Source organism: Suncus etruscus, chromosome 11, assembly GCF_024139225.1.
Source record: "Suncus etruscus isolate mSunEtr1 chromosome 11, mSunEtr1.pri.cur, whole genome shotgun sequence".
NCBI lineage: Eukaryota > Metazoa > Chordata > Mammalia > Eulipotyphla > Soricidae > Suncus > Suncus etruscus.
Window position 1 is genome coordinate 8,729,189 of NC_064858.1, and position 13,709 is coordinate 8,742,897.

At 59.4% G+C, this 13,709-nt stretch overlaps 1 protein-coding gene across 1 annotated transcript; it reads left to right on the plus strand.

Moving 5' to 3' along the window:
• Positions 1-349: 349 nt before the first annotated feature.
• On the plus strand, positions 350-13,709 carry KIF7 (kinesin family member 7). Its single transcript, XM_049783941.1, has 19 exons — positions 350-401; positions 1,509-1,845; positions 3,237-3,434; positions 3,566-3,959; positions 4,705-5,269; positions 5,885-6,001; positions 6,999-7,217; positions 7,402-7,529; positions 7,777-7,835; positions 7,935-8,084; positions 8,454-8,656; positions 9,119-9,316; positions 9,756-9,881; positions 9,997-10,173; positions 11,348-11,563; positions 11,830-12,036; positions 12,323-12,521; positions 13,077-13,220; positions 13,328-13,709. Exons 2-19 carry the CDS (start codon positions 1,518-1,520, stop codon positions 13,654-13,656), a joined length of 3,957 nt encoding a protein of 1,318 aa, XP_049639898.1. The 5' UTR covers positions 350-401; positions 1,509-1,517; the 3' UTR covers positions 13,657-13,709.

A 13,709-nucleotide genomic window follows, 5' to 3' on the forward strand; every position in this document is an offset into this window, starting at 1 on the left:
GGTACCCTAAGGAGTCCCCCATGCCCCTGAGCCAGGAGGGACCCCCAAGTTTCACCAGGGAAACTTGGGGTACCTTTAGGGTGCGGAAAGAAGCTTCCTAGGGATGCTTGAGCAGAACTGGGAGTCCCCTGCTGGAAAACCCAGAGACCCTGCCAGCCAGGACCCCCGGGGTTGGCTTCCTGGGGCCATCAGGCCTCTCTGCGTGGATGGGAAGCAGGAGATGCGCTCAGGCCCCGGCCACTCCCCTTCCCGCCTCCATCGACTGGCGGTGCCGCCCCACCAGCGGGCGGGGTTTGGGGTTTTGGGGGGACCAGGGGGGTCCCGATGACGGCATCGGAGCGCGCCGCGCTGGAACTCGGGGCCTGACTGAGTCTCCGGGGGCTTCAGGCACCCCAAAACAGGTAGGCTTGGGTTCCTGAGAGTAGTGCAGGGCGCAGGAAGGCGCTGGGTGCTGGCCTGGAGCTGGGGCGCGCGGGCCCGGCACGGGGAGCCCCCATCCTGGCTTAACTTTCTGGAACCCCTGGGGAGCCTCCACCGACCCTCTCCAGCAGGGCCTCTGCTCCCCGATTCCCCACTGGGTCTGATGCAGACGAGCTCCGATGGTCAGGACTGTCCACTTCTGTCGTCATATTTGCAAACAAACTTTCCTGGCCCATGCGCCCCGGTTTTGTCCTGGCGCTTGCACCCCAATGGAGGTGCGCGGGTTCCTCTTGGGCCCTTGGGCCCTGGACAGGATTGCTTGGAGCCTGGACACCCTTCCCATCCCCGCACGCCATCCCCGGTGGTTTGGGTTAGGGTGAGGGTCCTAGAGGGCTCTTTGCTCTTGATTGGGTAGTACCCCAGGGACATGAGACCCCTGGGAGGAAGTGGGAACTGGCGGGGAACCCCAACCATGTGGATGCTTGCTGCTGGGTCTGGCTGGGGAAGTGAGGGGGGCAGTCCCAGAAACTCAGGATCAGTCCAGGCAATCTGGACAGGTGAGGGGCCACTTTGGATGGGGTTACATCACAGGCTGGGTCTTCAAAGTGGGGGGAATGTCACTGGAGCCATAGTGTAGCGGGGAAGACGTTTGCCTTGCAAGGTGGCCTGCCCGGGTTCAATCCCCAGCACCCCCCCCCCCCGTAGGGTTCCCCGAGCCTGCCAGGAGTAACCCCTGAACACTGCTGGGTGTGGCCCCAAAACCAAAGTAGGGTATGTGGAAGGTGATTCAGTCCTTATCATCTGTCCAGATGTGGTGGGACTGTTGGAAGTCAGATTCTTTGGTGTTCAGAGCGGGGACTGAGGCAGAAAGCTTTGCTGAAGACGGTGGGGCCACATTAGAGGTAGACTCGGGGCACCCCAGCAGCGAGAGGGGTTCCTGCTGCATCTGTCCGAGAGTCATCTCAGGCAAAGGCACACAGCCATCTTGGGGTCTTTTCCCCAAGGAGGTCTCAGCTCTGTGGCCATGGGGAACCCTCTTGTGGTGGCATGGGGCCTGATGCCCGTGGCGGCCTCTTCCTCTCCCGCAGCCCCTTAACATGGGTCTGGAGGCCCCAAGGCAGCTGGCTACAGAGGAGGCCCCGGTCCTGGTGGCCCTGCGTGTCCGCCCGCTGCTGCCGAAGGAACTGCTTCATGGCCACCAGAGCTGCCTGCTGGTGGAGCCGGCTGAGGGCCGCGTCACGCTGGGCCGAGACCGCCACTTCAGCTTCCACCTGGTGCTGGACCAGGCTGCAGGGCAGGAGGCTGTGTACCAGGCCTGCGTGCAGCCACTTCTTGATGCCTTCTTCGAGGGCATCAACGCTACTGTCTTTGCCTATGGCCAGACGGGCTCGGGCAAGACCTACACCATGGGGGAGTCCAGTGTAGGTAAGTGAACTGACTAGGGGCACTTTCTGCTCCAGCCCTCCGGCTGTCCCCAGGCCTGGCCCTTCCCAGCAGAGGACAGGACTGTGGGTCTCCTGATGCCGCCAATAGCCAGCCTGGTGCTGCCTCTGTGTCTCGGGGAGAGCAGGCGCGTGGCCTGGCTGGCTGGCTGCTTCTGGGGGTTACTGGAAGCCAACTCGCCCCAAGTGAACAACTTGGGGGACTTTAAGTGAGGCCTACTGGGCCTCTTAAGGAGCTACCCTCCTCTTGGCTGGTGATGTGGTCACACACAGGCGACTTCTGTGGTCTCCCCTTTGATAATCCGCTCTCCTTGTCTGTGACCCTGTTTCTTCCTCTGTGAAAATTATACCTAAAAAAAATAAAACAACAACAAAACAAGATAGCATGGAGGTAGGGTGTTTGCTTTGCATGTAGAAGGATGGTGGTTTGATCCCGGCATCCCATATGGTCCCCCAAGCCTGCCACGAGTGATTTTTTTTTTTTTTTTTTGGTTTTTGGGCCACACCCGGTAACGCTCAGGGGTTACTCCTGGCTATGCGCTCAGAAGTTGCTCCTGGCTTGGGGGACCATATGGGACACCGGGGATCGAACCGCGGTCCGTCCAAGGATAGCGCAGGCAAGGCAGGCACCTTACCTTTAGCGCCACCGCCCGGCCCCACGAGTGATTTCTGAGCTTAGAGCCAGGAGTAGCTCTACTGAGCTCTGCTGGGTGTGACCCAAAAAACAAAAATAATAATAATAATAATAAAAGGTTCGGAGTGATCATAGATCTTACAGCAGGGAGGGCGCTTGACTTGCATGTGGCTGACTCGGGTTCCATTCCCAGCACCCAATAGAGGCCCTTGAACCCCATTAGGATGAACCTTGAGTGCAGAGCCAGGAGTAAGCCCTGAGCACTGCTGGGAATGACCCAAAAATAGGAAAGGAAGAGAGGAAAGAAGGAAGGAAGGAAGGAAGGGTTAGAAAGGGAAAGAATGGAAGGAAGGAGGGAGAGAAGAAAGGAGGGAAGTCAGGAAGGAAAAAAGAATGAGGAAGGAAGAAAGGGAAAGAAGGAATGGGAAAGAGGAAGGGATAGAACCATGAGGTTCCTTCTTACTGTTCATTGATTTTGTTTTTTGGGCCACACCTAGATGTGCTCAGGGGACCCTATGGGGTACGGGGGATCAAACCCTGTCTGCCCCATGCCAGGCAAACACCCTCTCTGCTGTACTGTCACTCTGGCCTCCGCTTCCCTTTCCAAACCCTTAACCTTCTGCTCGTCCCCTCTGAGCCTGGCCTACCCGACACTTGCTGGGCTCTGCGTTCCCCTTTTCCACTGTACAGCCCGGCGGCTTTGGGCAGGAGGCCCCGTGTGTGTACATGTCCCCCCGCAGCCTCCCCCCACGAGGACGAGCAGGGCATCATCCCCAGGGCCATGGCCGAGACCTTCAAGCTCATCGATGAGAATGATCTGGACTGCCTGGTGCACGTGTCCTACCTGGAGGTCTACAAGGAGGAGTTCCGCGACCTGCTGGAGGTGGGCACGGCCAGCCGGGACATCCAGCTCCGGGAGGACGAGCGTGGGAATGTCGGTGAGGAAGGTGCAGGGTCTCCCACCTGCTGGGCCCGGGGCTGGCTGGCTGGCTGGCTGGCTGGCTGGGAATCCCTGGAGCCACCTGGCTGGACTGGGCAGGAAGGAAGTTTCCTTTCCCTGCACCCGCAGTGCTGTGTGGAGTGAAGGAGGTGGACGTGGAAGGCCTGGACGAGGCGCTGAGCCTCCTGGACGTGGGCAATGCGGCCCGGCACACGGGTTCTACCCACCTCAACCGCCTGTCCAGCCGCTCGCACACTGTCTTCACCGTGACCCTGGAGCAACGGGGCCGAGCTCCCAGCCGCCTGCCACGGCCCCCGCCGGCCCAGCTGCTCGTGTCCAAATTCCACTTCGTGGACCTGGCGGGCTCGGAGCGTGTGCTCAAGACGGGCAGCCGCGGGGAGCGACTCCGGGAAAGCATCCAGATCAACAGCAGCCTCTTGGCGCTGGGCAATGTCATCAGTGCCCTGGGTGACCCCCAGCGCCGAGGCAGCCACATCCCCTACCGCGACTCCAAGATCACACGGTACGCACCAGGCCAGAGCCAATGGGCTCCTGCCATGGGGAGCGAGGGATGCACAGGACGCATCATGGGTTCTGGGGAGCAAACCTCTCATGGTTCTACCCCTTCCTTCCTCCTTCCCGTCCTTATTTTCCTCCTTCCTTCCTCCCTCCTTCCTTCCTTCCTCCCTCCTTCCTTCCTTCCTCCCTCCTTCCTTCCTCTCTCCCTCCCTCCCTCCCTCCCTCCTTCCTTCCTCTCTCCCTCCCTCCCTTCCTCCCTCCCTCCTCCCTCCCTTCCTTCCTTCCCTCCTTCCTTCCCTCCCTCCCTCCCTCTTTCCCTTCCTTCCTTCCTTTCTTCCTTCCCTCCCTCCCTCCCTCCCTCCTTCCCTTTCTCCCTTCTTCCCTCCCTTCCTTCCTGCCTTCCTTCCTCTCTCCCTCCCTCCCTCCTTCCTTCCTTCCTTCCTTCCTTCCTTCCTTCCTTCCTTCCTTCCTTCCTTCCTTCCTCCCTTTCTTCCTCCCTCCCTTCCTTCCTTCCCTCCCTCTCTCCCTTCCTTCCTACCCTCCTTTCTTCCCTCCCTCCCTCTCTCCCTTCCTCCCTACCCTCCTTCCTTCCCTCCCTTCCTTCTGCCTCCCTTCCACCTCCCTCCCTCCCTCCCTCCCTCCCTCCCTCCCTCCCTCCCTCCCTCCCTTCCTTCCTTCCTTCCTTCCTTCCCCGTCCCTCCGTCCCTCCCTCCCTTCCCCTCCCGCCCTCCTCTGCGTGGGCTCCTCAGGATCCTCAAAGACTCCCTGGGTGGCAATGCCAAGACAGCCATGATCGCCTGTGTCAGCCCCTCTGCATCTGACTTCGACGAGACCCTCAACACCCTCAACTATGCCAGCCGCGCGCAGAACATCCGCAACCGTGCCACCGTCAACTGGCGACCTGACGTCTCTGCCCAGCGTGCCACCGAGGAGGCAGCGGGCACCAGCGTGCCTGTGCCACCGCGCCACCGCTCCGAGACGCGCATCATACACCGAGGCCGCTGTGCTCGCTCGGGCCCGGCCAATGCCAGTGCCAACGCTGCCTCGGTCTCCCTCTCGGTGTCCTCCGAGGCTGCCCCGTGCCTGGGCTCCGAGTGCGCACGGTACCGGGCCCGAAGCGACGCCGCCTGCAGCCTCCTGCGCCAGCTGCAGAGCGAGCCTGGACTGCCTGGCACCGCGGCCCGCAAGGTCCGTGCCTGGCTGTGCGCTTTGGATGGCGAGCGCAGCACCTTGAGCTCCGCGTCGGGGCCCGACAGTGGCATCGAGTGTGTGTCCTCGGAGGAGCCAGGGCCGCAGGGGCCCCGAGAGGGTCAGGTGGGAAAAGCCCTTCAGAGGAGGACTGGGTCTTTTCATTTGCATTTTTTGTTTTGTTTTGTTTTGTTTTGTTTTGTTTTGGGGCCACACCCGGTGACGCTCAGGGATTACTCCTGGCTCTGAGCTCAGAAATTGCACCTGGCTCAGGGGACCATATGGGATGCCGAGGATCGAACCACAGTCCATCCTGGGTCAGCCGTGTGCCAGGCAAATGCCCTACTGCTGCGCTATGGTCTTTTTAGATGATCTTCACCACTTTCCTTTGGGCATGAGGGAAGGGCTGCAGATGTGGCCTGTGGCCAGCTTGCAGGCAAGATCCAACAAGTATCTTATTAGGGTTGTCATTGTTCAATAGGTGCCCAAAAGGGACCCGGGGAGATAGTGTAATGAGGAGGGCGCTGGCCTTGTGTGCAGCCGACCTGGGTTCCATCCTTGGCATCCCATCGGGTCCCCTGAGCTTGCCAGGAGTAATCTGAGTGGCCCTGAAACAAAACAAAACAAACAAACAAAAAAACCCAGGTGGCCAATGGGTCAGAGGGAATCATCATATACAGGGGGTGGGTTGGGATGGGACCCAGGTATGTCCTGCTTCTGAGGCTCCCCTCCTGTCCCTAGGAGGATGAGGCGGCCCCACAGCTGCTGGCCCTGCAGAGCCAGGTGGCCCGCCTGGAAGAGGAGAACCAAGATTTTCTGGCAGCGCTGGAAGATGCCATGGAACAGTATAAATTGCAGGTGAGGTGGGAGGACAGCGGGAGGGCTCTTGTGCAAGAGGCTGATCCGGACTCGATTCCTAACACTATGGTCTTCCTGAGCCCACCAGGAGTGATCCGGGAGTTCAGAGCCAGGAGTAAGCACTGCTGAGTGTGGCTTCCAAACACAATTTAAAAAATAAACGGGGGAGAAGCTATAGTGATAGTATAGCAGGGAGGGTGTTTGCCTTGCATGCAGCTGACCTGGGTTCAATCCCTGGCATCCCATATGGTCCCCTGAGCCTTCCAGGAGTGATTTCTGATCACAGAGCTGGGAGTAACCCCTGATCACCATCTGGTGTGGCCCCCCCCAGAAAAACAAAAACAAAAAATAAAAGGGGGGGCTTGCATAGTGATAGCATAATGGGGATGGTTCTTACCTTGTATGCAGTCAACTTGCATTTGATCCCTGGCTTGTCAAAGTACTTGTCCCCGAGTACTGCCAGGTGATCAGTTGGGGAATGGTATTGAGGCATATCACAGGTACAGAGAGTGAGGGAGGGCTACAGAGCTGCCCTGTTTGCTTCTTCATTTATTTGTTTATTTTGTTTTTTGGGTCACACCCAGCAGCACTCAGGGGTTACTTCTGGCTTACTCCTGGCCCCAAGCTCAGAAACCGCTCCTGGCAGGCTCAGGGAACCAGATGGGAATGCCGGGATTCAAACCACTGTCCTTCTACATGCAAGGCAAAAGCCTTACCTCCATGCTATCTCTCCAGCCCCCCTGTTTGCTTCTTTAGGCATCACACCCAGGGGTGCTCAGGGGCTGCTTCCTGTTGGGTGCTATCTTGATGCTGAGGGGGACTTGGCCCTGTTTTAACCCCCTGTACCTGGGTCAGGGCTGTTCCCTCGCTCTCTAGTGGCAGAGAGTGGCATGGCGGGAAATGTTCAAGGATGGAATGATTGGGTTGTGGGGTGGGTCCCAATATCCTATGTGTCCCCCTCACTGAACCCCCCATCAGTCCTGCTCTTGCATTGCAGAGCGACCGGCTACGGGAACAGCAGGAGGAAATGGCGGAGCTGCGGTTGCGGCTGGAGCTGGTGCGGCCTGGCTGGGGCAGAGCTGGGCTCCCTCCAGCCGACTTCTTCTTGCCTCGACCTCACACTGCCCCCCTGGGGGGTACCCAGGGGCTTGTGCTGGGCGCGGTACCACCAGCCTGCGTCTCCAAAAAGGAAGCTGGGCCTGAGAACTGGCGAGAGGTGAGGGGTCTTCAAGACTGTCACTGGAAGAAGGGCCGGGGGGGGGGGGGGTATGCCACAGTGCATCCCTGGGCCGACTGGAGAGGGGGTGAAGGAGGCAGCAGATTCCTGGGGCTTGCATACTTCCACGGACAGGGAGCTCACCCTGCTTCTTAGCTACTCTGTGGCCCTGACATGTTGGCAGGTGACAGGGGACAAGGAGCCTGGGACTGTGCTGCTGTCAGAGACGGACCGATTGGAAAGAGGCTCTTCCACCTCGGAGGAGGAGGAAGAGGAGGACGAGGAGCTGAAGCAGGACCTGGCGTTTGGAAGGTAAGTTCAGAGGAGCAGCTGGTCTCAAGGGCGCTCCCTGCAGGCAGGGCAGGAACTGCATGCTCAGAGCCCAGGTATTGCTTTGAGTGGGCCCTGGGGTGACCCTTGGTACCTTTCATGTCTCCAAACCTCCAGCCCACCCCAGGGCTGACAGGGGGACCTTGGTTGCCAGAAAGCTCGAGGTCACCCTCCGAGTGGCCCACGGCAAGGTCTGGGGCAGACTCAGATGGCAGATTTTCCCTTCCAGAAACGGCCTCAGCAAGTGGGAACAGAGGGAGAGCCACACGACCCTCGTGGGACCCCGAGGTGACCAGGCGGCCGCCTTTTCTCCCTTCCTGGACCATGCATGATGCCTGAGCCTGCCTCCCCTCCCGGCTGCTCCTGATAGCGATTCTTTCACTGCAGCAGGAGAGAGCCAGGCCGCCCCTTGGCCCCACCAGCCCCCGGCTGCCTCAGCCTCCGAGTGGCGTTTGGCTCAGGCGCAGCAGAAGATTCGAGAATTAGCCATCAACATCCGCATGAAGGAAGAGCTCATTGGAGAGCTGGTCCGCACAGGTAGGGCTGGCCGGGACCTCCCGTCCACTGGGGGCACGGTAGCCAGCCTGTGTTCCCCTCATCAGTGTGATTGTGAGTACAGGGCTTCCCCCCTCATTGCTGTTGTGAGCATACGAAATAACAGAGCTAAATTTAATACAGGGCTGGAGTGAGGATATAGCAGGGAGGGCACCTACCTTGCACGTGGCCAATCTGGGTCCGATTCCTGGCAGCCCATAGGGTCTCCTGAGCACTGCCAGGAGTGAACCCCGTGCACCCCCAGAAGTGGTCCCTGAGTGCAGAGATGGAAGGGAGCCCAGAGCACATCGGGTGCTCTAGGGTGGGGTAGAAGGGTGTGGACCTGCTCAGTTGACCCAGCCCTTGCTCCAGGGAAGGCGGCCCAGGCCCTTAACCGCCAACACAGCAGGCGCATCCGGGAGCTGGAGCAGGAGGCCGAGCGCGTGAGGGCCGAGCTGAGCGAGGGGCAGCGGCAGCTGCGGGAATTAGAGGGCCGGGAGCCTCGGGATGCCAGTGAGCGGTGCCAGCTCCAGGAGTTCCGCCAGCGGGTGGCCGCTGCTCAGAGTCAAGTGCAGGTCAGTGCGAGTAGGCCCGGGCTTCGTCCCTGCCCTCGTCCTTGTTTTTTAGGGGCCGTGCGCTGGTGGGCCTGCCAGCTGGGCTCTATCCTCTTGACCATCAGTTCTCCCTCCGTCCCGCTTGGCGACTCACCACTGTGCTCTCTTCCCCTTGGAATGTGCCCGAGTGGGGCTCCATCCTGGCTTCCCCTGCATGTCCTTGCTAGTTTTTCCCGACCTCTCTGTTCCTCAGTTTCCCAGTCTGTGTTTGTGTGCTTATGCATGAGCTCATGTGCCTGGCACCGGGGATGGAACCCAGGTTTTGTGTACCTAGGCTTGTTTTACTGCCGCATCCCCATGATGCAGGCGTGCAGGGATCCGGCATAGAATGGCATCTTCCTCGCCTCTGTTCCTCTCCCGAGTTGCCCCTGGCTGTGTCCCGGGCTTCCAGCACCCACCTCACACACCTCATATGGGCCGCAGGTACTGAAGAAGAAGAAGCAGGCGACCGAGCGGCTGGTGTCGCTGACGGCGCAGAGCGAGAAGCGGCTGCAGGAGCTGGAGAGGAGCGTGTATCTCATGCGGCAGCAGCAGGGCAAGCTGCAGAGGCGCCTGCGTGAGGAGACGGAGCAGAAGCGGAGACTGGAGATGGAGATGAACAAGAGGCAGCACCGTGTTAAGGTGCCACTTGCTCTCCAGGCAGCAGAGGGAACCGTGCGCAGGGATGAGTTTAGGGGACCAAGGCTGGGCCAGAATTTGGAAGGACCTTGGGGCTGGAGAGATAGCACAGCGATAGGGAGTTTGCCTTGCACGTGGTGAACCCAGGATGGACCTGGGTTTGATTCCCAGCATTTCATATGGTCCCCCAAACCTGCCAGGAGCAATTTCTGAGTGCAGAACCAGCAATGGTCCCTGAGCGCTGCCGGGAGTGGCCCAAAAACAAACAGAAAAAAAGAATTTGGAAGACCAAGTCAGGCCACTGGCATATGCTTTCTATCCCCAGAGAGACAGGGATGGGGCAGTTTTGGGAGTGGGGAGAGGGCCAACGTGTATGGACTCTGGTGTCTCTAGCCCATGTCTGTCCACCCCACCCCACCCGGTGGGTCCCTCCAAATCTCAGGAGCTGGAGCTAAAGCATGAACAGCAGCAGAAGATCTTGAAGATCAAGACGGAGGAGATCGCTGCCTTCCAGAGGAAGGGACGCAGTGGCAGCAATGGCTCCGTGGTCAGCCTGGAGCAGCAACAGGTGGGCCCCATCCCCTGGGCTTCCTGCTGGTGGGTGCAGCTGCTCTAACTGTCCTGGGGACCCCCCCCCCCCATGCCTGAACTGAGTTTCCTTTGCTGTCCTTTTTCGGCTGCAGAAGATCGAGGAGCAGAAGAAGTGGCTGGACCAGGAGATGGAGAAAGTGCTGCAGCAGCGACGGGCGCTGGAGGAGCTGGGGGCCGAGCTGCACAAGCGAGAGGCTATTCTGGCCAAGAAGGAGGCCCTGATGCAGGAGAAAACGGGCCTGGAGAGCAAGCGCCTCCGGTCCAGCCAGGTGGGGCCAGCTGGGTGTCCCCCGCAGGGAACATGATCTTACTGGACTGGGTCCTGCGAGTCTCTCGAGAGTGCTAGAGCTCCAGACTCTTCTTTTTTTCTTTTTTCTTTTTGTTTTTGGGTCACAGCCAGCCAGCACTCAGGGGTTACTCCTGGCTTTGTGCTCAGAAATCGCTCCTGGCAGGCTCCGGGAACGATATGGGATGCCACTGTCCTTCTGCATGCAAGGCAAACGCCTTACTTCCATGCTATCTCTCCGGCCCCATTCCCTGAGATTTTTAAAATTACCGTATTTTCTGGCGTATAAGATGACTTTTTTTTTTTGTTTTTGGGCCACACCCAGTGACGCTCAGGGGTTACTCCTGGCTATACGCTCAGAAGTCGCTCCTGGCTTGGGGGACCATATGGGATGCCGGGGGATCGAACCACGGTTCGTCCAAGGCTAGCGCAGGTAAAGCAGGCACCTTACCTCTAGTGCCACTGCCCGGCTCCATAAGATGACTTTTGAAACGAAAAAAGTCAACCGAAAATCGGGGGTCGTCTTATACGCCGAGTATATCTTGAAAAATGTTTCAATATACCGCTAAACAAAAATTGTCTGAATATTGCCACAAAACGAATTTTCCAACTCGATCCTGCACCAATCACTGCCAGGCTGCTCAGACCGCTTCTCTGACTCAGCCAATCCAATGCTTTTTATGCATGCAAATTAGACAATGTTCTGGACCCGAATCTATAAAAAAGCCTGCTCAGATTGGCTAGAGTCAGAGAGGAAGTCTATTACAGTAGAACCTTTGAACCTTTGCTTGTTGTGATTGGCTCACTGTGGTACATGAGCACAAGAACGTTCTGTCTGATACAGCGAATATAGGCCTAACCTATGTTTTAACTGCAAAATTAGGGGGTCGTCTTATATGCCGGAAAATATGGTAATTTATATATTGATTGGTTCTTGGGCCACACCCAGCGGTGCTCAGGGGTCACTCCTGGCTCTGCAGTCAGAAATAGCCCCTGGCAGGCTAGGGGACCATATGGGATGCTGGGAATCAAACTGGGTCCCTCCCCAGCCAGCCACATGCAAGGCAAACGCCCTACCACTGTGTGATCTTTCCGGCCCCTTCCCTGAGTTTGAATCTAAGGGCCTGTGGACTCTCCCACCCTCCCCGGCCCCCCAGGCCCTAAGCGAGGACATCGTCCGGGTATCCAGTCGCCTGGAGCACCTGGAGAAGGAGCTTTCGGAGAAGAGCGGGCAGCTGCGGCAGGGCAGTGCCCAGAGCCAGCAGCAGATTCGTAGTGAGATCGACACCCTGCGCCAGGAGAAGGACTCGCTGCTTAAGCAGCGGCTGGAGATCGACAGCAAACTGCGGCAGGGCAGCCTGCTGTCCCCTGAGGTGCACCCCGGACTCCCCTATTCCCGTCACGCCCCCGTGTTGCCTCTAGCCCCGCCATCAGCTCATCAAGTCCCACCCCTGACACCTCTAGTCTCGCCCCAGTACTACTGTCCCTGCCCTTGGTGCCTCTACCCCCACCCCTGGTACCTCAGACCTCACCTTTCCTCATCTTTCGTCCGACCCTACTGTCCTTTATTGGGTATCTCTGGGCTCTCGGCTAGCTCAGGAGGACCCAGTCAGCGGGCACATCTCAGCCATCCTTGCAGGAGGAGCGAACACTCTTCCAGCTAGATGAGGCCATCGAGGCCCTGGATGCCGCCATCGAGTACAAGAACGAGGCCATCACGTGCCGCCAGCGGGTGCTGCGGGCCTCCGCGTCGCTGCTGTCGCAGTGCGAGATGAACCTCATGGCCAAGCTCAGCTACCTGTCGTCCTCGGAGACCAGGGCCCTGCTCTGCAAGTACTTCGACAAGGTGGGGCGCTGCACCAATGCCTCTGCCTCAGGCCCAGGGTGGGGCACATTTCTTCCCAAAAGGGGCACACAATCAGAGCCAGATCTGGGCCCGGCCCCCTTTGGTCCTTCCCAGAAGCTGGTTCTCTGCCCTCAGCAGGTGTTTTGGCACCTTTGGCAGCCTCGGCCTGGACCTTTCCCTGGCTCCGAGGTGGGGTCCTGCCATGCTCCCCATAGGCAGTAGGATGTGGGGTCTGTGTGATGCGCCCTGGGTGGCGCTGAGGCTGGTGGTGGCGGTGGCGGTGCAGGTGGTGGCGCTGCGGGAGGATCAGCACCGGCAGCAGACGGCCTTCCTGGAGCTGGAGCTGCAGCTGGAGGAGCAGCAGCGCCTGGTGTTCTGGCTGGAGGCGGCCCTGGAGCGGCAGCGTCTGCAGACGGACCGACAGCTCACCCTGCAGCAGAAGGAACATGAGCAGAGCATGCAGCTGCTACTGCAGCAGAGCCGAGGCGAGTCTGTGCACCCGCCTTCAGCCCTGCACGCCGGTGCCCAAGCCCTCAGCCCTGCCCACACACATGCAGCCCCTCAGCTCTGCCTGCAAGTTGTAGTCCCTTAGCCTTGCCCGTGCAACCCCTTGGCCCTGCCTGTACTGCCCCTTACTCCTGCCCACATGAAGGACCTCATTCCTGCCTGTATATAGCTTCTCATCCCTGCCTGTGTATACCCTCACCCCAGCCTACACATGGTCCCATGAACAGCTAGCTTGTCACCTCTGCTCGCATCCCACATTTCTTTTTTTTTTTTTTGGTTTTTCGGGTCACACCCGTTTGATGCTCAGGGGTTATTTCTGGCTATTAGCTCAGAAATTGCCCCTGGCTTGGGCGGACCATATGGGACACCGGGGGATCGAACCGTGGTCCTTTCCTTGGCTAGCGCTTACAAGGCAGACACCTTGCCTCTAGCGCCACCTCGCCGGCCCGCATCCCACATTTCAGCCCTGCCTGTGTTGTCACTCACCCCTTCCCACTCGCAAAAACTCACCTATGCCTCTTCTCTCCCTGCAGATCACCTAGGAGAAGGGTTGGCTGACAGCAAGCGGCAGTATGAGGCCAGGATTCAGACTCTGGAGAAGGAGCTGGGGCGCCATATGTGGCTGAACCAGGAGCTGAGACAGAAGCTGGGTGCTCAAGCTGGGGCCCAGGGCAGGGGTAAGGTCGCTGGCCCCTTTCTGAGCTGGCAGCTTGGGGTGTCTGAGCTCAGGGTATGGGGCTGTGGGAGCGAGGCTGCCCCGTTCCTGACAAGGTCGCTCTCATAGGTGGGGACAAGCGGGCCGTGTGCCTGGAGAGCCGGCAGCACCCCAGTGTTGAGGATGAACTCCACGCAGTGGCGCCCGAACTGCCCTGTCACTCGGAGGGCACCGGCCGTGGCCCCTGGGAAGAGACGAGGGACTTGGTCCACGCCCCGTTACCTCTAACATGGCGGCGCTCCAGTGCGTGCATTGAGGAGCAGGCTGGCTCTGAGGATCTAAGGCAGCGGGAGGCAGTGGAGCCCCCCCTGGGCCCGCCTTGGAGCCTCGCACCCTTGGCCAAGCCCCGTCGAAAGGCCAGCCCCGGGATGATCGATGTCAGGAAGAACCCCCTGTAGGCCACAGGCAGGGCCACCTTCCTGGAAAGGACCAGGAGCTCAGAGCGGGGCCA